This window comes from Anas platyrhynchos, chromosome 5 (assembly GCF_047663525.1).
Source record: "Anas platyrhynchos isolate ZD024472 breed Pekin duck chromosome 5, IASCAAS_PekinDuck_T2T, whole genome shotgun sequence".
Lineage (NCBI taxonomy): Eukaryota > Metazoa > Chordata > Aves > Anseriformes > Anatidae > Anas > Anas platyrhynchos.
In genome coordinates, this window is record NC_092591.1 from 38,229,246 (window position 1) to 38,256,916 (window position 27,671).

The 27,671-nt window shown below is 35.0% G+C and overlaps 1 protein-coding gene and 1 long non-coding RNA gene across 29 annotated transcripts in view; one reads left to right on the plus strand and one right to left on the minus strand.

Moving 5' to 3' along the window:
* LOC140002649 (uncharacterized) overlaps positions 1 to 2,709 on the plus strand; it is a 94,694-nt gene extending 91,985 nt beyond the window's left edge. Inside the window, exon 4 of the long non-coding RNA XR_011809734.1 lies at positions 1,009 to 2,709. This is a non-coding gene — a long non-coding RNA (uncharacterized lncRNA). The remainder of the gene's footprint in view (positions 1 to 1,008) is intronic.
* Positions 1 to 27,671, minus strand: part of GPHN (gephyrin) — a 279,461-nt gene that overhangs the window by 64,661 nt on the left and 187,129 nt on the right. For 9 of the 28 annotated variants that reach the window (XM_072038874.1, XM_072038869.1, XM_072038864.1 and 6 more), the window contains 3 exons: positions 11,078 to 11,134; positions 9,029 to 9,100; positions 2,739 to 2,780 (listed from right to left, as the gene is read on the minus strand). The exons of 6 other annotated variants lie outside the window; for them this stretch is intronic. In XM_072038874.1, the coding sequence (XP_071894975.1) occupies positions 2,739 to 2,780; positions 9,029 to 9,100; positions 11,078 to 11,134 (171 nt within the window). The remainder of the gene's footprint in view (positions 1 to 2,738; positions 2,781 to 9,028; positions 9,101 to 11,077; positions 11,135 to 27,671) is intronic. 13 more of the 28 variants (XM_072038880.1, XM_072038878.1, XM_038179631.2 and 10 more) reach the window with 3 other exon arrangements.

Genomic DNA, 27,671 nt, shown 5'->3' on the forward strand with positions numbered 1-27,671 from the left:
TGCCTTCTCTAATTATTGGACTCTTAAGATGGAAAACAACCTCTACAAAGAAGATTCTATTTAGAAAATTAGGGAGCGAATTCCACCTTAAATTCTTTGCAATGAGAATATACAGCACCCAACTTTGCCTTCTGCTGGAAGATCTTTTAATTCTTCAATTGAAGATCTTAAATTGATTTTATGTAACAGCAAAAAAATCCCTGATAGTATACTCACTCTCCTTTTTGTCTACCTTAGTTCTATGATTGCCAATGTACTCAGTTCAAGAGCTTTTCTCAAAAATTAAAATTACAAGAAAATTTCTTGAAAGATGAATCTGCGATGTCTATTTCTGGTTACAGAACTTGTTTAGATCAAGTTATCTTTTATTTTGTCTTTTGCTCTACATCTCAGATGGCACATTTGCTGAACTGCAACTCTATTTCTCTTGCCTATGTGCTCCTGGCATTCTTTGAAGGTCCAAAGCGATTTGTAGATAACTTGGACATGAAAAAATTAAGAAGCTCTGAAACTGTTGCTTAAGAATCAGCTTAAGAAAAATATTTCCTTGGAGTAAGAGCCACAGAAGTACATGTAGACTCAGAGAACTCTGGAATCCTATCAAGAGTGTGGTCCTTTTTTTTCCCACTGACAAGACATGCAATACAAAACCAATCCTTTTCTTACCCTTGATCAAAACCAGCTTTTAGGACTCTATTTAACAGTATCTTAATTTAAGAGAATTTTTAACATATCAATTAGAAGTCAGGAGGTTGTTAACTTACTGCAGCCTATTACTTTTTACAAAATAATAGCAGGTGACAGCAGTTAAGTAAGCTTTGTTGGACACACATCTTGTAGTTATAAACTACACTACATATCCCTTATGGGATAATATCCGGGTAATACCCTTATACTATAGCCTGATAGCTTTGGAGAAGGTTAAATAGTTTTTGGAATCTGATCAAGAAGGAGACCTGTATATACTGATTGACAAGCCACTAAGAAAAACATTTGTTGTTCTTTCAGTGATGCCTCCAGAATGTGAAAAGGACATGGCTGAAGTTGCAGGCAAAGCAAGAGTGCAATTTCTCTGAAAGTGGTAAATTTCCTTCATAATTTCGAAGAGAATGTTGACCATTTTTGCAGGAGAGAACTATCATAGTGGGAGTCTTGGGAAACAATGTGACATCAAGCTGGAATGCCATTTGATCCAGAGCTGCTTTTTAAATTTCATATAGATCATTCAGAAGAATGACTGGTCAAGTAAAGAGGGCATTTGTCTTGCATCTGTAAGTGCTAGATTTTATTTTTTGCTCTTTGCACTAGCTTAGAAAAAAAAAACACTGTCTTGGTATGTGTGTGAGTATATTATTACCTATTTATTCCATATTGGTGTTTTGATGATAATCATGATGAAAACAGCAAGGCTTTCATACAATACAGTAATGAAGCCCAAACTGCAATATACATATCAGGTGCCTTTAAGAACATATACTTGATAATCTTTAAAACAACCTGTCTGCTGGTAGAGCTTGACTGCCATTATCTGTCTGTGACAGAAAATCTGATAAGCATTTTTCTTCTCAATAACTTTTTATAAGATCTTTTGCCTGTTCATACACTGAATGTATAAAGCTTTTTATTAATAGGGATAAAGAAGTACTAGAAATGATTGCTTGAGAATGAAGTTTTAGAGAACAAGTGAGATGCATATCAGCAAGGTATTGCTTATACAAAGTTAATCCTGCTTAGGGACAGAGTAACTGAGTAGGTGAGCTCCTTATGTTTACGTTTTGTATCACACTCATTAATAGCACATTAACATCAAGTTTAGAACTTGTCCAATAGTATGAGATAGGGTGAACTATCTTCTTTATAGGATATCTTGTTAACTTTGAGGGATTCTTTTAAAATACAGAATAAATGATCTCTGTGTTCAAAATTGATTCATTATTATGGAAAATCTCAAGTCCACCTTTTTGATACTCATTCATTAATCAATTATAAGCTAAAAGCTAAACTTCACATAGTGGGTCATGGCACTAATTTGACAATATTTCGTAAATTCTGATTTTATCCTATGACTTTGTGGATTCTACTTTATCTTAATATCTTTCCCCTGAAAACAAGGTGTGAAAAGCAAGTCATAAATAATATATATATATATATATTTTTAATTTTAATTTCAATAAAATATATTTTTATTTTCAAATCTTGCTAAGCTGGTACTATAGCTTATTATAGAAGACTATAGTGAAGTTGATATGGAATTATTTACAATAATATATGTATTTTGGGTACACAGTGGACCAAGCCAGGATTTTGGGAAATAATAATGAAATTCATATATCCCTAGGCAATCTATATCTAGACAAGAAATTAACTATAATGTGATGGTCATTTTTACGGAGTCCTTCCAGTTTCACTGCATCTTGCTATCTGGACATCTGTAAGTCTTTTATTATTCTCCTTTTTAATGTAGCAGAACTAAAGATTCTTTCATTAAATAATTTATGTTTGTATGCTACGGAGTTGTTGTCTAGTTGGACTATACATTACGGTGGTCCCAGACTGGTACAGTGATTTTAAAACCACGCTGAACATGGTTGCAGATTGATCATGCAAAGTTTGCCCCCCAAGCTGATTTTTCCCCATTTGTGCACAGTGCAATGCAAAAAAATAAAAAAATAAATAAAACCAAAGAAGTGTGATGGGAGAGCAGGTCGACTGTGTGAGAGAACACGTGCAAAGTATACCTCAGAAACACTATAGGTGGATGAGCACGAAGGGAGCCGAGCCTGGTTGTGCAGTGGGGAAAAGAAAACACTGTTAAAAAAGAAATGGTGGCACAGTAAGGGTCTCAGAAGGTTTTCTGTATAGGTGGTTCCAGCACTGAGACAGTAGCAGGGGGTTCATTAAGTTTCCACAACCAGCTATTTCAGAAACTACAAATTTATGCCTTTTAAGGTGGAAGCTTCTTAAAAGAAAAAAAAAAAGGTATTGCATTTATAAAGTAATTAGAACTAATGATGAATCTGAAGAAAAGTGTCAATCCTCCCTCTATGTAATTGATGACATGACTAGAAATCTATACTTAGGACAGTAAGGTATTCTAGAATGAAGCTTTACCAATTTCTTCGATTTGACGTAAGTTTTATTCTAACTTTGCAAAGGTACAATGTGAAAACACATTAGAGTCCTTTTTCTTCCCCATATATCTTTATGTTTTTAGATGCTCAGAACCAGCACTTTGGTAATTTAGGTTTTTCTTCAAACTCAGTTCCCCCAAAACCAGAATAAATTGCAAAGTTAAATGACTAATGGCCAGATATAGGTCAGCAGAAATCTGCAGATTATGTCTCTAAGCAATGTACACAGATGTGATTCCTGAGGGACACTGTCCACTGTCAAAACTTTTCAGCACAGCCACAAGTTAATTGGTAACACTACAGTTTTACCAATTGCTTAGGAAACACTTTGCTTATTTATATGAAATACACATTTTTCCATACCAGTAAGCCACTCCTAGATCAGACATAACTCAAATATTAAAAAAGGAGTCTCTGATTATTCATAGCATTTGTTTTTCTAACATAAATATGAATATATATATATATATTGGCTGAAAATATTTCCTGTTTTAATTACAAAGAGTAGTCTTTTTTTTTTTTTCCTTTACATTTGTTATATTTATGATCTGATCACTACTAGCAGTAAATACTAAAAACAGCCTAATAAATGAAATTTAAAAAGACATGGTTCCTATAAGTGCATTAAAAATCTCTCCCTTTTTTTTTTTTTTCCTGGGGGTGAAAAATTAAGTATCAGAATTCCTCGCAAAAATTCCTTAGATTTCAGCAAAATTAGTATCTGTACAGCACTTCAGATACATTTATGGTAAAGAACCCAGCAAGAATTTCCACATATTATTAGCAACCACTTACTGATTTAGGTATTATGAAGGACTGGTCAGAGAAGATGCTACTCATAAAAAGTCGCTCATGAACATTCCTCAATCTCAAATGTGTATTTCATAGTTCTTCATTGAAATGTAAAATACCCCTTTCAGGAAAAGTTTACACTTTGTCTCCATTCCATACTTCTATAGAGCTGTTTTTCCTTCAATGAAAATGTTTAATGCTCTCACTGAAAGTATTTTTGTTCCTTTCTGGTATTCTGTACATATGTCATTTACTCTAACTAGGTAACATCACTAATGTAATCTGAATGACTTCACATGTTAAATGTTTATACACACAGTACTTTCTTCACCTGATGACATTTTCTTATGAGAACATGGTATAGTGAGATGGTTTGCAGAAGAACTAGGTCACAAAGAGAAAATTACTTCAGAAAAATAGAGCAGAAAATGCAGTTTTAAGAAATCAAGTATTATTCTTAAACAGTCTATTTTGTAAAAAAAAAAAAAAAAAAGAGAAAGAGAACCCCTTTCAACCAAATACAAAGCAAGAAAGCAAGAGACGTTTTTAAAAAGACTGCTCTGAATGCTTTGCAAGAAAGATAAGGTGTGCTTTTGCTTAGAACAGGGGTTCTGCTATTCACCTAAGACTTTTGGATGAGTGTCCAAGCAACATTCTCATCAATAATGTCCAGCCGTTGTTCCCATGTTTTGTTTTGCAATGGCATGGAAAAAGAAGATCCATTAGCCTTGATTTTGAGGGTAAGGATACAAAGAATGTGCTAAGAGCAAGAAACATCACAGCAGCAGTTTTTAAAGCATTAGCAACTAAATAAATCAAAACAGCAATGATAAGGAGGTTTAGACTTCTACTGCACAAAATTTGGAAGAATTTGGCTTATCTGCCTACTCTTCACACTAACTTACAAGAGGTATGCTAGATACTTTTGCACCTCTTTCATCTTCTCTTGGACATCTACTATAAGTGGACTGCTATTACTCTGTGATCCGATTATCTGTATTTTCACTTGTATCTAGCCTAAACTTACCATTTAACTTCGGTCTTATTCCAAATTAATAATAATATTCTTATTATATTTAATCACTTCAAATGATTCTTATTTTCTTATTTATAGTTTCAGTGATACAGAAGCACATTATAATATTCCCCTCACTAAGATACCTGTATATTTTATTTCTCCCTGTGCTCAAACACCACCCTCCCTATAGTTTTCCCTCAGTCTCACTCACTCAAATTTCTGTTTTTCTTACTCACTCATGTATAGACACTGAATTTACCTATGCCATTTTTTTGTAATGATGAAATGGAAGGTATGCTCAATGGTTCTAGTCTCAAAATGATCTCATTGTCTTCAGGAAAGGATTTTCAGTTCTTACTCTCACATACCACAATTCTTCACACAGTCACTGCTGTTTATTTTCAATGGGATCACATGATGAGACTGTTTAATCTGCTGCATACTTATAATTTCCTGATTGTTTTTATGCCATTGCTGTCTCATTAACCTATCTCCTTATTTGAGCATCTGCCTGATTTCAGTATTTTGTAATCTGATGTTAAAATTAAATGTCAATACTTTTGTAAGCTCCTTTGATGATCCTGCAATCTATCACCTACTCTGCTTCCAACCTGTTGTCATATATGATGTCTAGTGATTGATCTTTTGACTCTTTCGTCCAGTTTGAGAGAGGGGGCATCTCTCCTTTTATTTGTATGTTATCTGACAATCCCTCCGTGTTATGTTTGATGAAGATAATGTGCTAACATTTGAGCTGCTTGGCTTTTTTTTCCCCATGAACATTCATATTAAGGGGGACCAAATTTCTGCTAGTCACAGAAATTCCCCACTGCAAGGATTATTTTACACCAACTGAGCACCTGTTCAAAGGCTGCAAGAGCCATCTGTCATTTGTCTGAGCGCCACAATACCTTGACTCAGATCTTTAATAATGGAATATTATGACCAGGAACAAAAGCCCCATAAATGTAATCCATCATGATCAAAGAAGGCAGATACTTAAAATAAGATAGAACACTACATGCAGGAGACTGTAGTTTTTGTGAGACAACTCTATGTTAAAAAAAGTGTTTCATGTTTCATTAAACATTATCTATGGACAGAATGTGGTCTCTGCTATGTATTCTGAGAGCTTTTTTCTTGGCTAAACCCAGAACCTTTGATTTGGAACTATTCTGATCAAGGCCCACACAAAAATTGCTTCATATATTACTTTAAACATTGTGCAGAAATTCTGTATTTAGATTTTTATATATATATATATATTTGAAAGGATTTCCATAATATATTTATGCAGAATTAAAGCTTGCATTTAAAATGAATCTTAGCCTCCACACAAAAAACAACAACAACAAAAAACCTTCAGAACACAGTCTGAAGCAGTACTGTTCTATTGACTCTATGCTGAACTTCTCCATACTTTCAGGAAGGTACCAATTTTAGGCAGGTGTTATGAGTTCTAAAATATAAACCAGTCAGCTCTTTCACTGTTGATCACCTCAGTAGCTAATGCACTTTGTTATTGCTGCATTAATTTGAACATGTACAGGGATGCCAACAATTCCATGTGATAGAAGACTAATTTTTCTAAACAGTATTTAAGTTCAACTTCAAAAATAGGCCTCTGGGAGGTTCAAAGGCTAAAGCCATGGAAAGAACTGGAAAAGCTTCAAGGAAGATGAGTGAAGATCTCAAGAAGAGACGGAAAGTAAGACATCTGGTGAGGATAACATTTTTTGTAAATGGCTATGTATTACTGCTGATATTAACAGTAATTTTTTAGAATCATAATCACTCAATCCCCCCCAAGACTGCTTAATTAACTCAATGTTTTATGCATGTTTTCAGTGCAGTATTATTTTAAGTATCTGGCAGGTTTTCTAATCTTTTAATGGAATCTGGGGTATTCTGCAGAATTCCATTTCCTACATATTTCTAATGGCCTTTGACTTTAATGTGGGAAACACGTCTTTGCAATTCATTCTGAAACAAAGGTTCCACCTTAACAGCATAGACAAATGTGCAATAGCATTATATGTTCACTTATGGTGCTGGCCATCAGATACTATACGTTCCCCCTCCCATACCATTCAATACATTTGCTACGTTGTAGGAGAGTTAATAACTTACATCTAAACCCCTTTCCAAAAACAGTATGGAAGACAATGAAAAGCATTTTACAGATGAATTATTAACAGATCCCTCATTATTTTCTTTCCAACTGTCAACTGTTTAAGAAGGATTTATTCTATTATTTAATCAGGCATTTGTATATTGTCTTTTAAAATGTTGCCTTGTCTAAAACATCCACTATTACAACTTGAATCACAGTGGCAGTGAAAAGCAACAGTTTTTAATTATGTTATTATACTTGCAATGTTTCCTGTTTCTTAAGTTTTAAGAAACTTAAAGGGCATATGCAGAATATATGAAATGGTTCTTAGCTCATGATCTGACTTCCTTAATGACACTGCGTAGGGTATGGAAACACAATAGATAAAATGGCACAAAGGAACAGAACAGTTTCATGTCGATTAGTTCTCATAATATCTACAGTTAACAGTGTCACAGCTTTTCATTTGAAACTTTTCCCCATGTGACATTCTATGGAATAATGTGAGACTAAACCACTGTTTTTGTAGTACGACGTCTCATGGCATTTTTTTCTGACTTTATGTTTATTCACTAGTACTACAACATGAATTTAAGAGTGAGGAGTCTAAAATAAAGGATTTGCTTTGTTTTGATTATCACTAAGAAATTTAGCATGTCACCAAACCTAAAATATCACACTTTATTCTCCCAAAAATGTAATTCTGGAAGAATTGCCACTGAAAAGATACAGTGTTTTCACTGAATGTATTTTATAGAATGCTGCAATGTATTATCAGCTCAGTTTTGAATTTGAACTGTGAAAAGATCACAAATAAGCTCAAGGACTTCTATTTGACAGTGAGTGGATATCAGCTATATGTCAGATACATAGCTGGATATGCAAAGGCATCCAAAAGGGGTAAAAATTACCAAATCATTATCATTATCAAAATTATCTTTCACTACATAACCATGGTGGATTATGCATCAGAATGGCAGTATTGAGAATAATGACAACAGTCATAGTGTATGGAAGACACAAACAGAACATGAATCTAAAGAACTTAATCTGAGAATCTTCACAGGCTAGATGTTCAAAGGGATAAAAGGCTATAACTTTTACATCTACTGTACTCCTAACTGTCCCTTTTTTCTCATTTTCATTATACATCAAATTATGTCACTTAAACCAAAATTACTTTTACCAAATTAATTGCTGAAAGGCTGATCTGAACTTATGAGGTGAAATACTAAATGTAAGGTACTGGTGCCTGTATTATGTTACATTTGACTAGCTTTCTAAAATATTTCTGTGAAAAATGGTTAACTTTACAGGAGTTTCATGACTGATAAGCTAGATCCTGATCCTTTTTTCATGTTCATTTTTTTTCAAATGCAATGAATAAGACATGCTGCACTTTTTTTTTTTTTATATTAGAGGAGTCTGCTAACAAAACAACCAACAAAATTTGCAAAGCTTGCATTGAACCAAATGCTAACCTATTTTGTGAGATAATGTAGGGACCCAAAAAGATTAAAGGCAAAGATGGGGCAAATATAAACATATACTTTTGGTTTACCTTAGATCAGCCATAGTTTTCAGTTCACCTAAGGCTATCAATCACAGGCAAAAGATACAGTTCTCCTCTAAACTAAGGATACCTATTTCATTTCTTGCTAAACCTAATATTCAGGAAAATTTTACACATACAACTTCAGTTTTGGAAAGGGATTTTTTTATCTGGTGTTAAAGTCAAGCAGTTTGATTAGCATTCATTAAAATGTAGTAGGATGTTCTTTTAAACAAATCCTGTCAATTAGGTCAGGTTTCTCAAACACATTAAAAATGAAATCCCAGCTAGAAAAGAAAGAAAACACAAAGGGAAGAAGAGAGTGAAAGGAAAAAGATGGGCATGAGAGGACAAACCAATCAGATTTGGTGTTACCAGCCAGCGGAAGTTTTAAAAAAACAGATCACCGAGTGAAATCGTACATTTACTCGGAGAGAGCATCCTTTGACATTGCCTTCTAGGTGATCTCTGAGCTCCTCCAGCTTTCGATGGAGCTACATGTAAACATCAGAAAATGAATTGAAAAAGCAACCTGTTCTTTTGTCATGTTTTTGTTTTATTTTTTTTCTTTTGTTCCTCGCTTTACTTTTTAAAATAAATCATAGCATATCACATTTCTCACTGCCTCTGGCAAAACATTTCAAGACATTAAAATGCTTTCAACAACACAGACATACAAGCTCTGTAAACTCAGAAACCGGAAATAAGGTATTTTTACTTGATTAGCGTGGCTCTTTTTTTCACTACAGGAAAAAAATGAAAAAAATCAAGGGACTGATCATTCTACAGCGTCTGAATAAGCTACATTGTTTGTTGGCTTGTTTATTGTTAAGGCAATGTTCTAGAATATAATTCCATCACAAAGAGGTAAATGTTCATGTTTGAGAACCTCAGATATTATTTCCCATTCTCTGTATGGATATTTATGTAAGATTTTTTTTGTCTAAATTTTTGGGTAGTGAAATTAAATCCTGGGCAGTCAGACACAGAAATAAGAATCCTGAATTAGGCATCAATGGATGTTCATAACATAGTAGGTGAATCTCAGCCTTTAAGTAAGCTACATCTTACACATATGCGTTATGCGTATAGAATTGCATGTGATGACCCATTGAAATGCACAGGCCACAGTAATTACATACACAATTTTCAAAAAAATTGAAATAGACACTGTGGCTGTCTTCTCTTTTCCCCCAAGTACATTCAGTGATACTGAATGTCTACCACTGAAGCAGTGCCTCATTTATATACTGGGCTCTTCTCATCTACACTGTAACTAAAACCTCTTCGCAAAACACAAGATGAAAAGCTAAAGCCTCACAGACAGTGAGGAATGCTACAGATGCTGCAAGGTATAACTTATATAGCAAATATTAACTGGCTTCTTTTCCTACACTGAGATCAATTTAAATGGTGTCATTACTGGAAAGAGGTGTGTAATTAATCTTTCCCCTCCCCTTCTTTATGCTCAGTGAAATAACATTTTCACAAAGAGCAGCTGTAGAGCAGCATTAGAAAACAGAGAGGATGGCTTGTCCTGGAACAAAGGCAATACACACACATACAAAAACAAAACAGAAGATCAAAAACCAAGAAGGCAGGAAAGGCAAGGAGAGTGCAGAAAAAAATGAATTAGTTAGCGCTTCAGAAAGTGCTAAAAGGAAATAAAGTGGAAAAAAAGTGAAAAATTGGGTGGTTGAAAGAGGCAACTGTTGAGATGGAATCTTAACAGAATGGCCTGGACTGCATGTGACCAGCATCTCGGTATAGATTATGTCCTGTGCTTTAAACCATCTATTAGAGTGTAACACTATTCATGGGTGGGTACTGATTTAGGTATCTGCCTGTTAAGTGCTCTAAATATTTGAATATGTCTGTATAAACAGAAAAAGGCAGAAAAGGGAACTAATTATTAGCAAAACAGTGGCTCCATTCTTATTAGTCTCACATGAATCTCTCTCATTTCCTCTTTATTTATTCTTTTTCTTTTTTTTTTTCTGATTTAAAGGCTAGATATGGATGAAATATTCAACTTTCTTGTAATGGTCTTTTGCAGAATTAAATGCAAGAAGTGTGAGCACTATATTTAAGATGAGAAGCAATAGTCTGAAGATGAGTAAGTCACTTCTCTATGTAACAGGCAGTTAAGAGACAACAAATAACATAGATCAGAGAAGTGGTTTAATCATGATCACCAAATTACAGGCACATCAAGAAAGTTGTTACTATCTTGTATTTGTGGTGACATTCAAAGCTTACAAACTGGCAGCCTGCCTTCTGTAGGTTGTTCTATGTGTAGCACAGAAACAAACAAAATGTGACCCAACTGCAATAAGAATACTGAAATAAAAATGATGGGATGGTGAGAGATGGAAAAGCCCCTTCCCTCCCTCCCCTCACCTCCCCCTTCAAAAGGAAAAGTGTAGGCTATAGAAGAAAACTTGCAAAATAAATGTTAGAAACATATTTACTTTGAGGGATCCAACTCTACTAGCAACTCCTTTGCTTTCATCCGGCCGTCTAATTTGCTACAATGGGGGAAGATGGGTAAAAAAGACAGAAGAATAAAGAAAAAGTGAACTTAAAAAAATTTCCACACAATCAGTTAGCAGTACATGCAAGACATTAATTTGACTCTCTGAGACACCTCTAGAGGACAAAGACACAGACTCTCATTTCTGAAATAAATGATGCTTTATCATGTCATTTTAAACTTGCTTTGTTGACCATTTGATTTTCAATATATTACCAATCTGGCACATATTTTGCATGCTGAATTCACTAATAGTTATGAATGAATACATGTTACTTATCTGATTTGGATATGGAGAATAATGAAGTCCTAAAACTCTAACTGAAGAAAAAACCACCCTGTATCTTCTACAAATCATATGATCATATGCTATAACTGGGAGTATCAGGCATAACAAGTATCACCACTGATACCTGGCAGAATGCAATACAGATTCCTGTTGACCCAGGCCTAGAGATTTTAGCCACTGCTATCAAGTTTCCCAGTTAAAAAATATGCTGCCCAACCAGAAAATTTTAATGCCAGACCAACATTAAGTTTTTATTTTAAATATACAACATGTATAAACCTATCACCAATATTTCTTATCTGATCACTCTTCCTTTAATAAGATTGTAAGATTTTTTCCTAGATGATGTAGAGAATGGAAGAAACAAATGAGGTAGACACTCAAAAGGCCTTCTATTGCTAGAAACACACAAAATAATAGAAACACACATTCATTTACATCAAGAGCTCCTTTCAGAATTGCTGAATCCAGTAAATAAACTTTTACCAATAAATTAAACTTGCATCATGTCCCTTGAAGTAGAGAGGAAGAAGACTATAAAAATGACCTTAGGGATACAGGGATATCCTTTCACTTGCTAGTCTTAATCAAGACTGAATTGAAAGCTTCCATTATCTGATGGTTGTTTCAGAGAGTATGTAAAATAAAGTCCCACACAACTGAGGCAAACCTTTCAAACCACACTAACTCTCTTTACTTCAAGAAACCTCAGCAAGGAGCCCAGAGACTGAATGAACTATGGAAATTCAGCTATGCTTTATGCTGGCCAGGACACACTAGCAAAAGCAAAAGTTAGATCACTACTATTTGTTTTTATCTCACCAATGGACAGCTAGAAAATTCCATATGCAAAACACAGTGAACTTGCTTTTTTTAGTTGCACTAGATTCTCAAGAAAATAATGCAACTAAGCAATATATTACTGATTTAAATATTCAGTTCTGATAGGATGTACACTAATAAATTACACTGGAAACATTTATGAAAGTTGTTGCTTTCCTTTCCTAGTTTTACTGCATTAAGATAGTATGTTTTGAACTCTCAAGTGAAACACCCGCACTACAATTCTGGTGAGACTCCAAAACAAACTCTAAGCAACTCCAGTGCAGTGATTGAGAACAAACTGTCATTCTTAAAAAAGATGTGTCCTTTAGAACACAGATTCAGCTGAAAGATATGCAGTTGTAACCTATTTGCTCCATTTTTTTTCCATAAAAAACCAACCCCTCTCCAAAAATCACCCACCCTCAAGAGGAAAAAGAGAACCTTATTTGAAAAGAAAGTGACAGGAGCTAGAGCAAAGGTACGTGGCCTGATATCCCATCTGAAATATTATCAATCCCAGACAATAAGGCATAATCAAGTAAAACAATAAGTCATGCTACTAATTTGAAGCCTTTTCCAAATATAATGTTTTCAATTTTGCTTTGAAAACTGAGAAGTATACAGTAAGAAAAAAATAAATATTGTTAATCTTACATAACAACATGGAACCAGGACGTAAGGAAAAATGCTACATATCATGGAAATTTGGGGAAAAGTTTCAAGTGGTAGCAATTTGCATGTCCTTCAGGGAAACATTTTTTTTTTTCTATTACTTACCAGTTTGGTAGTGTGGCTGCTCAAGCTGTACTGAAGATTTAGGACTTAGTCAGAAATGAGATGGGAGATATGACAGGTGCATATAACTGACATTATTTACTCTTTCTGTCTTCAAAATATATAGAGAAATACGTACACAATCTATACATTGTAAGCAATGAAATTATAAATGCTTGAAAATATAAATTTAAAGGAAATAAGGTCAACTCTTGTTTTACATTCATAGCACAGTCAATTTGCATGGTAACATGTTTTCTATGGGAACCTTGAAATAGTTCAGCATGGAACTTGGATGCTTCTCATGGGATGCATCAGAAAGATATGAATATTGCACAAACTATACTGCGTATGTTCTGGGAGTTAAATAGGGTATTACCAAGAAGGCACAGTAGAACAGGAAAAAAAAAAAAAAGAAACATTTTGTCACGGCAAATGCCATGGAAAGAAATGCAGGTGTATCCTTATCTCTGGTCAACTCCTGTCTAGAAGTTCTAGGAGCTAAGTGATAAACCAGTATTTCAGAAAATGGCCATGGATTATATACTCCTCATTTTTCAGACACTCAGCTAGACACAAGAAGCCATCATAGATGAATCCTTGTAGCTACAAAAGATCAGAATGAAAGATTGTGCACCTAAGTGTTCCAGATCAAAAATACATACACTTCTATCCCCATCAGTAACCTCTGGTTTTGTGATTGCTATTTATTATTTTTATACCATAACGCAAGACAAATTAGTAGATAAAGAGGTGAGGCAGGAGTGACACTAAGTAGCTACTGTCAAAATTTTACCTGACAGAACCAAGGGTTTTGGAACAATATGAAAGAGGAAAAGGAAGATATTCCATTTAATGCAGGAAGAAAGGTGTTTGGCAGGAAACAGTCCTGGAAGATTGGCAGGGTATAATACACTGACAGTTAAGACATGCATTATATATACATCTCTTTCCTATTCACAAAGGAATATCAATAGGAGTTAAGAGGTAAGAATTAGCTACAGGTGTCCCTATCCTGATCTCTGAAGAACAAGGTGGAATTATAACAGGAGAATGATGAGAGACAGGAAGCCTATAGAAGATAATTTAGGAAGCTGGGAAACCAGAACCAAACACTGAGCTCAAAGAGTGCTCAAATATGCTCAATGGTCTTGTTAGAAGATGAATGAAAATTGTGAGTACCAAACACCGGGAGCTTCGTGTTTTCCAAGCAGAGGTCTCATATACATTTCATTATTATTCCTCTATCTTCTAGTAGTGCTGACAAGAAATTGACTTGTTTATCTTTACCCCTGCTTTTACTCTTGTATAATTTACAAAGCCCAACATTGAACTTATATAGACCGGTTGATATAGTCACACATCATAAAGGACAAACAACCAAACCACGGGCTAATCTGAGATTCTGGCCTTAGTTGGGTATATTTAAAGGAGGAGTTCCACAACAGCAGAATTCTTAGCACTGTCCATCTCAAACTCCTTCCACTTCCTGATAATGCATCCTGTTCTTGCTATTCCTGCTTACCGTGTCTGACAAAGAAAGCAGAATTCTGCAGGACCTAGAGATTTCATGAGTGTGTTTTCATATCCACAGTCACCCAAAGCTGAACTTGTCAAACTTTTCTCCAAAATCCTGGCTAATACATGCAGTTCATCCTGTCAAAGCCTTTTTGGTATGATCCATTTATTTAACACCAAAACTGAATAAATGCAATGTTAGCAATGGAAACTCTTTATGGTACTGTTTAAAAAGATGTTAAGTTCTGTATTAAGTGGTTCAGGTATGCAGTGTTGGAACCACGTTAATTAAAATCAAGTGATTATATCACATGGCATCCAAACCTAGTTCAGGTTGTTTGCTGGACACATAAGAGAAACATAAAAGCTATTCTCCTGCTTGACCACTACTTCAGAGATCAGCGATGAATGGTAGGTAAAGAAAACTATTAGCATTACTTGTAGAATATTATCATACTTGATTATTTCACTGGGTTTACAAATAAACATTTCTGCATTTGTCAAATGTGTTAAACTACATATTCCAACAGCTGTGCCAACAACTATTTTCTTGTTCCTTAGACAAGAAAAAAATCCCCATTAGGTTGCAGCAATAACTCCTTGTCATTGCACCTAACTTAAGGTTCCCTTGAGCTCCTTACCTAGTTGCCTTAAGGACTGTGAAGTTAAATGGTGTGAATATCCTGTCCTGAATCCTAACTCATAAAGTGTAATTGCATCGTATTTGTCAATGTGACTACACATATTGTTCATACATATTTATTAAGATGTTCCTTTTTAAAACAGATTTTTGGCTGTGAAGCAGTGATTTTAACACGCTTGTATATGCTATGAGAAAAGAAGACTTCCTTTGTTTTTCCAGTTTTACCTGCCATTAATTCCTTCCAGTTACTGTTTGATCTTAGAACACTGGGCATCAGGGTAAGATGGGGATGATCAGTTTTGGGAATCTGAAGCAATACATACTGTGCATACAATGCTCCTGCTGTCACTGCTGGACCACTTCCTTTATCAGGTTTCCAAAATATACTCCAAATTTCTCTCTCCTCTTCCCCCCCCCCCCCCCCCCCCCAAAGGGCTGTTCAAGTGAGAAAGGTAGGACATGGAAAAATAACAACATGGAGAACCATTCTCCAGTCCAAGGTTGCTTCAAGAGAAGTGGCATGATTCAGTGAAGAAGTAGATGGATATATAAAAACAACATTAAAAAGATCTGAAAGATGAATGTATTGAGAAGACAAAAACATAAAAGAACTTACAGAAGATAAATTAATTATGAATCACAATATATTGAAACAACCCTCACATAAAATAGGCTCTGGAAGAACATCACATATTAGGAACAGGGATACTTCAGAGCCATCACCAATGGCTATCATTTATCAGAATCCTGGATATTCCTTGAGTTGATACAGTGCATTCAACTAGAGAAGAAGGTGGTCCAGTTGATGAAGAGAAACCATAAAAGCTATACTATGCATACTATTACATTATTCTTTTTCAGAAAAATATTCTTGAAATCTCACACAGTTCATATTAACAGAAACATGTATCTCAGAAATATAACCCAACTGACAACAATTACACATCAGTTGGCTAGCAACAAAAAACTTGATGTATTGGCCAGACCACTGAAGGGAAGTGAATCCAAAAGAGATTAAATCTTATGGAGGATGCTTTTTCTGACCCTTAGCAATGTTCATTGAAGTTCACAGTATGGAACTAACTGGAGATAATATGACACACGGAAACAAGGAATAAGCTGTCCATATTCAGTAGCTGGCAAGAAGTAATTTTAATTAGTGATGCAATTACATAATGCTTGTCAACCAATCTGATGTGTGGGACTGTGACTGCCAACATCCAAATAATATATCCTAAAATACTGATATGTGCAGTATTTTTTACTACCTTTGCTTGCCTGACCAAGAGAAGAAAATACTGATACAGATATCTGAACTCCAGTTACATTTGTTTTCTCTCATAAGAAAAATGCTGTACATCAAGTGAGTAGTTTTGAATGGTAACAAGATTAATATATTTTTAATATTGCAGCAAGTCACATTATTTTATGTTAAAAAATGAATTATGTAAATCTTTTACACTCACACATGAAAAAGATTTTCACTTTTGCAGTTTGAGGCAAACACCAATTAGCTGAGGCTTCCTAAATAAATGGGGAGTATTTTCAAACAAAGGGAATAAATACTACTTTAATGCAGATATACATTCTCACCCAGTAAACATATTCACTTCTATGCATTATACTGCAGTATGAGATGAATGTTTTATTAGGGTTGGTGCACTTCTTGGGTATGGTAAACCTACAAAAACATAATGTAGACAAATGCTAATGGATGCCAACCAAACATCGTTATCATACTGTCACACATTTAGTTCACACTACCTGCTCTTACACTATTCCATGTGCAGATACGGGAATAAACATGCTGCAGGTGGACAAATCAGTGGTACAAAGTAATGCAATCTCACAGCTTTGCAGTTCAGTACATGAACATCACCACCAGATCAATGCTCTGTTAACTCACATAGCAGAAAAGATAACATAACCACATCCTTACACAGGAGACTTTGTGATACACTGGTTATTTTATACCAATGTGTGGCAGCCCATTTCTTTAGGAATATTTATTGACTTCTGTGAAAATTAATGGTCAGAAATCAACGCGAAAAGTTGGTAGGTAAAATGTGCAGCCAGGGCAAAACAGATTGCAAAAATACAAGCATTATGCCACTATTCCCACTGAATTAATATCCTAACACTCATTTACACTGGACCTCTAGGTATATAAAAGTTAGATCCTTACTTTCACTATGCAGTTAACAAAATACACAGACTTTATGCTGCCGATGTCACGAAGAGATTGTAAACGACAAGTAACAGAACAGAAAGGTTACCCTTGGGAGAGGCACGCATGGCCCAAGTGGGACAGTATGGAAATCACACATAAGGCTCATGCTGATTTCAGAGGAGGCTGGAGATCTGAAGGCTTAGTTAGCCTGCACAGAGCTGCTTGCTAGTGAGACTACACTGTTCATCCAAGCAAACTGATTCAAAACAAGTTAAAATACTTTATGCTTCACTCTATTACAGAGGAAACTCATATACATAAACAAGTGTTAGTATTTTTAGTACTTTTACTACTTTTGCTATTAGTATTCTATAAACAAGTAAGGGTTTCCATTTCCAGCTTGTCCCAGAGCTTTCAACTGCACAACTCTCCTGTCACACGGCAAAAATTCCGCAACCCTTTCTATCCACTGAAGGTTACTTTTCTCCCAAGTCTTCCTGACCACATCCCTCTCTTGTCTCATAGAGCTGTTGTTACCTCCTGCCTCCAGGCCGCTTCCCTACCACTCCAAACCACTCTAAGCCCTGCGGCCTCATCTCTCAAGAGCCACAAATACTCCCCCTGCTCTATACCAGACCTCTACCACTCAACCCTCACATCAGATTTCTCTTCAGCTCAATACTTTCAATCATTTCATTTCAGCCCCACCTTTGAGCTTGCTTTTATTGGCTTCTGGCACGTATTGTTCCCCCCAGTACCTGTAGTATCATTTATTCTCTGGCTTTCCCCACAAATGGGAACTGAATTTGAACCTTGTTCTCCTGGTACAGCTTTTGGAAAAACAAGCACTTATTGCATACATCAGAAATCTGTATGGGCAAGCAGGGAAGAAATTCTTGTTTAAGAAAAAAATAAAAACACGGCAAATCCTAGGTGGTGAAGTTCTGAAGTTCTTACAAAATGACAACTGAGTTCAGAATGTGCAGCTCTTTTGCCTTGTTGCCCTAAGTTGAACTGAAATTCTAAAAGCTGCAGTATACATAGGGATGTTCATATTTCAATAGAGGACAGTATCCTTTAAACATTTTAGACAATAAGCTAGCTTCTATCAAAGATACCTTGGTGGCCACGGTGAAAGCTGTCACATCAGTGAAGTCACTCACAAGTGACCTGATGGGGGGGACAGGTAGAATATTAGGCAAACCAGCTAAGAAATTTGCTCTCTTCGACCACTTTTACAGCAAAATTAAGGGAGAGATGTTTGCATTAGCATTTAGTGCCACAAGGGAAGATCCCACCTGTATGAAAACAGATGGGCCAGTGGGACTTTAAAAAGAAGAGTGAAAGTCTTTGAAGTCAAACGCCTTTAAAGTTTGTTTTCAAATATCTGTAATATCCTGTACTTCATCCTTTGTGCTAGGCAGGGCTAAGTTTAGAAAACCTGCGTATAGCTTCTTGTCACATATATTTCCTCATATCTACACCTCCTGAAGAGCTGAACTGTAAAAGAGAAGTGGATGGGTTTATAAGGATACTGGGAAGGGGTGCACCTCTTAAAGCTACAGGAAATACGTGGTTCAAGAAGTCAGATGATACCTTGAAAAGCTGAAGTGGGAAGATCCTGGATTCAATTCACTTTGCAGAAGCTTAAAAGAACATGACCGTAAGTGGCTAGTGGCTGAGGGAAATCTCTGTTCACACCGATGGTACTGAATGAAACCATTGTTCAAGAAGTCTCCCCGTGAACTTCCAAAGCAAACAAAGTATTGCAGAGGAGTGTCGTGCCAATGCCTAGGGCTCCTTGCACAAAGGTACTCCTCACATTTTGAAAAAAGTAATTTTAAAAGGAAAAAAGGAAAAAAAACAGGCTTAAAGAAACTGCAATGGATGGTGCAAATTTAAAAGAGAGATTGCCAACAGCTGTTAGCTTGAAATCATGCCAAATTTGTTGCTGTGTGTTATCAGATTCCCTTCAAAAATCTACTCTAAGGCATTCAATAGGAAGCCCAGATTCCAATGTAGTCATTAGAGAGAAACATGGCCCAAATGTAAGTGCTTTGAATTCTCACCTTAACGATTCCTTAATTTGTCACAGACTTTTGTTGTAAATACCTTCCTAGAGTTACCATTATTGCGAGTTTAAATAAAAAGCTCTTCACTGAAATATATGCAGGTTTCAGTAAATCTAAGTATCAACAAATGCCTACAGAAATTATTGTCAGAGAATATGTAATACTACTGAGAAAGTTATCAGGAATAGATAAATAACCCCGTTATTTCCTTTCAAACTAGCAAATACATTATTGAAGCCTAATCAAAGAAATACAATTCTATTCCATGTTTCGTAAATGCTCCTTCTGAATAGGTAATGCATATTTTGTCTTTTAAAAGTAAACTAAATTGGTGAGCAAAACAGAATCATAAAATGGCTTGGGATGGAAGGGACCTTACAGATCATCTAACTCCAACCCCCAATACAAACAATTCATTTAATATGTTATGGATAAATTTTGAGTGTAATAAATACGGGGGATTCATTAGAACCATTGCCATTACTATTAATCATCTGAACACATTCGAACTCCTCACGTTGAGGTATCTGTGAATGGGATAATGATGGTCATACAATTTTGAGCTCACATTTTAACATGTAATTTATGCTGCTACAGTCTATTAATTTTACAGATGCATAAATTTAGAAAAAAGTAAATACTATTTTCTTACACTGTCTTCAAGAAACAAAAAAAAATAGATTACAGATGTTCACTGGGACAATTCCATGGAGCACTACAATTTCTTCTTCCTTTTCCTGTTGCATATACAAAATCAACCTTTGATTAATATTCTACTAAACTAAAAGTGACACAACTAAACTAAGTAAGAATTTTCTCAAATGCAGGCAATGCACTTGTCACATGCTGAATTCCGTAATACAGAGCTGTGTAAGCACTGACCTAAGCCTTATATTAATTACAAAATAAAAGATTATAGTCTAAACTGTAAGAAAACAAATAATTAGAGGGGTAAGCATACAAAGAAATTTAATTTAACAGCATAAACCATATTAATAAATTTAGACTGGCTATTTATGAGAAGGCTGGGCAAAGATTGTGGCAACTGCTCTTTCCATTTTAAAAAATCATTACCTCTTCCATCATCTTTGCTGTTTCATTCCCTAGTACTCTTTGTTGATGCTTAATGATTGTTAAAATTTAACAGGAGAATTTAATATACATTGAATGGAATTGACTAGGTATGTTAGGAGTTATAATAATGCTTTCTAACCTTTCTGGATAAATGGTTTATTTACCTCATTTCATTGCTTCATGACTGCTCTTCATTTGTGATACTCTAGTTGCACTTAGAACAGATAGAGTGGTACCACACTAAATGAGCAAGAAAAAAACAGCACTGACACAACACACATCTTCCTCTGGTACAGTACCTAGGCTCAGCTATGGAAAATGACTATGTATACACACATATGCAGAGATTAAAAAGATAAAATCAGTTTGAGGAAAAATACTTACTAAAAATAGCTACAGTTCAAAACCTTTGGTAATCAGTATGATGTAAGGATTTACTAAATGAGTGAAAGTTCTCAAATTCTGATAGCAATCACTCAGGCCAAGTCCTAAAACACAATGTCTTTTCTGTCTTGGAAAGACAAATAGATGAATTACTATATTCACTTGACAGATTGCTGTGCTGACTTATAATTGCACACATAACATGACTCCGAGAACTGGCTTTTTGTACAAGAGAAAGCCTGTCTCCTTTGGCAAAAGGATAGCTGAAACAAGACCTCAATTTAAAAGACTCATTACAAAAAAAAAAAAAAAAAAAAAAAAAAAAAATCAAAACTGAGATAAGGTTCAAGTCTCCTATGTCTTGTATAAGGTATCTTCCATACTCCACACAAAAGCATGAGATGCTGGCACTTACATTCTAAAGGAAACAGCCTATATGAGCCTTGGATTCAGGCTCAATCTGTGTTTTAGGTAACAGCTAACTTTTTGGATAGTTGTGTTTGTTATCACATCAGACTTCGCTGCTTTATACTACAATGAAATTGCCTAATTGCTTGACTACATGAAGATAGATTAGATAGATTAGATCTCAAATGAGAAGTACTTTCAACAGGGATGCAATAAATACCAAGTGAACAGGTCCTCAATTCAAGTAAGACCGGTCTTGAAAAGTGTATTTTCTGTATCAACAGAGAATGGTTTTATCTGCCTAGGAAGAGAAAAATGACCACTTTTCATTAGCCTTTTGCAAAAGTACCATTCTGTCTAAAGATATGCTGACAGACAGCCAAAATAAATTCTTGAAATATTTTGACTCTGTTTTCTTTTGTGGAGAAAATCAAAAAGCCATGCCAAGAAGACTACAAGGTCTAGACAGAAAGCCTGGCAGAAATAAAAGTAAAAGAAACTATCTTGTCTAGGGAAGAAACTGCTAAGTACAGAATGGACGTAACAGAATTTAAAATTAGGAGTAAAAGATTCCTTAGAAATAAAAACAAACAAAACAAGGGGAGATAGAAATATTATCATTATCATTTGAGTTTGAGAAGAGATCAAAGGTAATTCAGGTAATGCAAAATAATACCTTTCCTGAATTTTGATTTGAGATGGTAATACATGTAACTGGAAAAAAGGCGTGGTAATCAATGGGAATTAGTCTGAAGCTGTATTAATTTTGACAAGGCAATTGCTTTTATAAGCAGTAGGATAGGAACAAATAGAAGTAAAAACACAATTGCTGGGTGCACACGGAAATTGTTAATAAAAAGCAAAGAGTTTGATTTAGTTCATTTATAACAATGAAATCTGAAAGTTCCTATGCCTCCCCTTCATAAGCCTGCCAGAGGAATCAATACACGGTTGAGAAAAGACTGGCTTTATTTAAGGTAAAGGCCAACAGTGACACAAAAGCAACTGAGTGTAGACTGACCCATGAGAGGTCACTTAGGTTCTAAAACAAGCTTGGAGACAGCAGTGGAGAGAGGAAACCTATTTTTAATTTGCCAGTTTTATGTGGTATTACATATTACAATCTTATATAGTATTACATACTATCTGAAATTGGAGTTAGATTCATTGAACCAGGAGGTTCCATTTACTTTTAACACTTCTATTTCCAGAAAAACCTTTCATATGTGAAACTGAACCTCAGACATTGCTGGCACGCTTGCTAAAGAACTTACAACTCGTGGGCAATTTCATGCTTCCAACCTCCATGGCAAAAACAATGTCTGTGCTTCAGATTCCTGCTTCCCTCCCACATCTTGTATCAGCTAGATGCTACCTACTTCTATGGTGGAACCAGTGAACTTTTACTGATGATGATACATTAACCACAGCAATATGCATGCTTTGGAATAGCTTTCCTAGTCTAAATTTCAATTTTGGTTCTGGCACACACATACCTGCTGCTGCTAGAGCACTACCACTTTTGCAGCACTTTGGTTTGCACATGCAGATGAAATAGACTATTCTTGTACTGCATACTTGTGAAAGTATGATATGACTTCAGGACCCTTGTGTGCAAGTAGCTTGCTTCAGTAAATTCAACAAATATTCTTTTTGCTAAGAATACTCCTTGAATAGCTAACAGATATTAAGATTAGTAGAAAAAAAAAAGGGGGAGGGACAAAAGGAAACATATGGGTGTGGAAACATCAGAAAGCACAGCAGAAGAGATATAGAAAAAACATGTGCTGATGACACGTGGATTAGTAGTTCATGTAGTTAACACCACTTCATGCAAATTCTGGGAATACCATAATAGGTAAACAAGACAGCCTAAACCAAGTAACAGACTGAAACAAAGAGATAAGCCATTGAGATGATATTGGCAAGACAAAAAACAGGTTTAGATGCAGAGAACACAGGACAGGGAGTAATTCCTATGTATTCCAAAGGTGGAACTGGATGGAGAGAGAAATATCCTTTTAACTGTCTACTCCTAAATGGTTTAACAGGCAGATCCAACACTGACTTAACGGATCTCACCCTAAGAAGAAACCTAGAGACGCAGTGGAGGACTTGATAGTGAGTGCCACACATCCTACCAGTCAGTTCAAGGAATTCTGACCAGACTACGTGGGTACATATACATATATGGATGTCCCAGTACTGGACAGAGTACTTGACTACATGGACGTTTGTGCTTTTGAGTATGTAGATAGGAAAGTGCGACTGAAAACATTTCTGTTTTAAAGCAACTTCACCAACCTCCCCCATAATATCTGGCATTGAACTTTACAACACTTTTGCTAAATGATTTATGATAGAAAGAATGAAAACACGAGAAGAGGATTGTTAGTCTATCCTTGCAACAATGTTTCTGAAATTTCTGATCCTTTGATCAAAAAACATCCATAGCGGTAAATGTTGTGGATTATTTATTGTGGGAATAGTGAGTGAAGGAACAGAAGCAAGCCTGCCTGTACCCAAGCTGATGATTACAGTCAGGTTAGCGTATAAATGGCTGAAATTACAGAGTTAGCAGGGACCCAGGTACTGAAAAAGCAGTGGAAAACGAAATCTTACAAGCAGAACAAGTGGCTATATGAAAATTCAGCATATAGATAGATTTACTTTTGAAACCATATTCCATGAAGAAACAAAAATAAATCAGTTGTCACAGGTAATAAGAACTAATTTCTCCAAGAGGCCAGTAATGATCTAAGAGATCAGCTCCAGAAAGATGACAAAATGGTCACCAGGCACAGAAAGATCTCAACAAGCATTGGTGACAAGACAAGACCTAGATATATTAAAATGAAGATAGCAAATATTTCTGTAGAGGTGTGGATAAGGAAATTACCAGAGAAGGATGCACGTCTTTTCCTTTTCTTAAAGTAGTGCCAAACTGAATTTATCAGGATTTGAAAAAAAAAAAAAAACAACCAACAACACTTGGCACTTAAAGAAAGCAAAGTAATGAGCAAAAACTCTTGCTCCCAAGGATAACTGAGAAACATTTCAAGGAGGAGCTGACAAGTTGATGCAGCGTAAGTATATATAGTTCAAAACTCATGCGATGCATGAGTAAGCTAGGATGTCTGTACTGGAATATTGTTCTCCTCCGGACAGATTCACACGCAAAATAGTTACAATTTGAAAAATAATTATTTTCAGGAATAGACTCTAAAGTGTATTTCTGACGTGCTTCAAGGTTTCACTAGACTCAAAAAAAAAGGTATTCTGCAGCTTGCTAAAATGCCATTGGTTACTAAGAAAGACAAATGTAGGAAATACTTTGCACATTAGAGCATCTTCATATCACTCTGTAACAGATCTGAAAGCTGATTTCCATGAATTCAACAATTGTTCAGGATTTACTAGATTGGTGTAGAAAACCAATTCCCAGCTACTCTACCAGCTCTTCTAGACAAGGAAGGCAAATGGATTTTGGTGCTTCTGTATGATTTAATACAGGTTCTGTATACGGGTGAATATGCTACTACTTGAAAAATAAATGTTCAAGAAAAAAAACACCACTAAGCTGAAGTCAAAAAAGTACCTCTACTGAAATTCAATGTTCAGTTAAACTTGATGACAAAAATCTTTGTTCTGACTATCCAGAAAGTTGTTGATGGGTTTATTTTGATATTAATAAACAAAAACTCACCCCATATAACTTTCAACCTTTCTACAAAGCAAATCTTCTATTTTTAGGAAGGATTTTAGTAGACTTTGCTTTTATTATTTATGATATATTTGTTTTTTTGATATCCCAAGCACACCAAACTGCTTAGTTACAGTGTATCACATTTGAAGTTGTGGCATTTTGCATTTTTATTGAACAACAATCAGGTTTCCTAAACAAAATACAAAATAAAAATAAAACTTTTTAGGATTCAATCATCCATATGCTTTGTTAGGGCAGCACACTTTTAAAAACGAGGAAAAAAAGGTAATTTCTATATGGAAATTATTCTTGCCTCTTAATCAGTAGTGGATTTGAAAAACGCTGATAGGATACACTGGAGGATACATTAGATTGACACGTGTTAGTAAGCAGGATTCCTCATCGTAAACAACCCTGGCTAATTTCTACTCCACTATACATTCTCCCAGTATTTCTTTTCACTAAATAACTATTGTGTTTTTTTTGGTAAGCCTGGAATACATATTGAAAAAAAACGAGAGGAAATAATCAAGGAACTATTGGAACTTTTAGCAGGATTAAATATCTAATTAAGCTTGTGTGTCTACAAACAGGTGTTTTACAAGAAAAAGTAAGAACCCTTTGCAGTGCTCAGAGTGTGATTTCATCTACTTAGAACGTCTTAACAATTTAAAAAATCCTTTGCACTTTCCTGTGTTCCTTGACCATATCACAGCAAGATAACTATGCCAGAGTACTTGCTACTAAATTCAAGTTTCTAGGCAGAAAGGACAATGGCATATGTGAACTTCAAATTCATAACTAAAAACGAAATAATAAAATTTTTCTTGGGAATTTAGTGTATGTGAACAAATGTTAAAATATGTTCACAAACTTTCCATATTGTTTTCAATCTGGTGATCGTTTTAAGAAGAAACTGTATGCACTACAATAACAAATATCAAATTTATCTCATCCAATTTACACAAAATATCTACCCTATGGATAAAACGACATCTTGCCAGATCATGACCAGAACACTGTCTCATCAACTAAGGATTTGTGGTAAGCAACCTGACCTTTCTTCTATTGAAAAAGCAGTAATTGATAAAAAAGCATCTTCTCAGCTCTATCTGTTCTCTATCCGATTACTTCACATAATAGTTGTATATTAAAATTCATGACACTAGACTGAACACAAACCATAATTATATTTACTTCTAGTTTTTAGATCATTTGACTGTAGGGAAAATTTGAATCAATATCTAGGTTCAATATTAAAGCTATGGTTCATGATGGAAGGTGTTCAAAGCATCATTTTTCTGTGGAAGAAAGTATGAGAGATGATAGAGATTTTTATTTTTTTTTTCCTCACAGGAATAATGCTCACCTGCCTTTTTTTTGATGATTTTTTTCCTGATATTTTTTTTTCATTTCAGGATTTTTTTTCAACTAAAACATTTATATAGACAAAAATTACAAATATAGAATACTTTTTACATTAGTAGGTCTATAAGTGAATGTAAACATAAGAATGATGAAGATAACCATTCTTATTAGAGGAAAGCTACAAGAATGATCAATTAGCAGAATTAAATGTATTATGCTACAAAGGTATGTTTGGAGTGGTGGATAGATGACTTCTGCTAGCATCTAGAAAACTTTGAAAAGCAGTCTTGCTTCCTTTTTTTTAGTTCTCAGACAGAGCTTAGAGACTCATGTAGGAATTAAAAGCTCTCTCTCATTACTACAAATATTAGTAATTGGTATGTTAATACCACTAAGTGTATTAAGTTTTCCTTCAGTATAAGTAATAATTAATAGCTACGACAGATAACCAGCAACTAAACTAAAGAAAAATGATAATTTTTCTTAAGCAGAATATAATGTGTCAGGAATGAAGTAGCAAGATAGCACAAAAAAAAAAAAAAAAAAAAGTAGTATTAGAAACCAATCACTCTCATCTTAAAAGTACCATAATACGTTTCTTAGGATTCTTCACGATCAAAGGTAATGCTGAAAGAAACTTTGCACACTGAAGCAGAAGAACTGAACATCAGTTAGACTGATGATCTTGCAAAGTAAAATACTTTGAACACCTTTTGTCACTGAAATGTACTCCTGGTGATAATTTAAATCCTGTCCTTGGTCTTCTGTATCTGCTTTATTTGACTTTGACACACAGCAATGGCAAAAAATTGATTGTGTCATTTACATAGGGGAGAAGGAAAGACTTGAACTTGAAAGCTGCAATTTTCTTTTATACTAATATCATCCCTAAGAGTCAAACAAAATTAGAAGTTTGAAGCAATGACTTGGTCATTTGATCAGGATATATTCTTTTAAGTTATCTGAACTTGTAGATCTAAAATTTTGTGCCACAAGTTAGGCAAAATTTCCTGATAGTTGTAGTAGGTATTTTACACTGCGTAGTACTTTGTTTTTGTATCTGAAAAGACTGCATTTAACTTCATGAAAATGGCACCCACAGAAATATTCAAAAATACAGGAAGATCTTATCATCTAAGCAGTTATTGGAAATTGCATGAAAATCTTGCAAGCCATACTGTGTCATCTTAAACGTCTGTCACGCGAATATTTAGCAAATTCATTTAACTTTGCTGAAAAATCGTTACAACTTTAAAAAGACCAAAACCATAGTGTTAAAGATAAAAATGTCACAATCACCA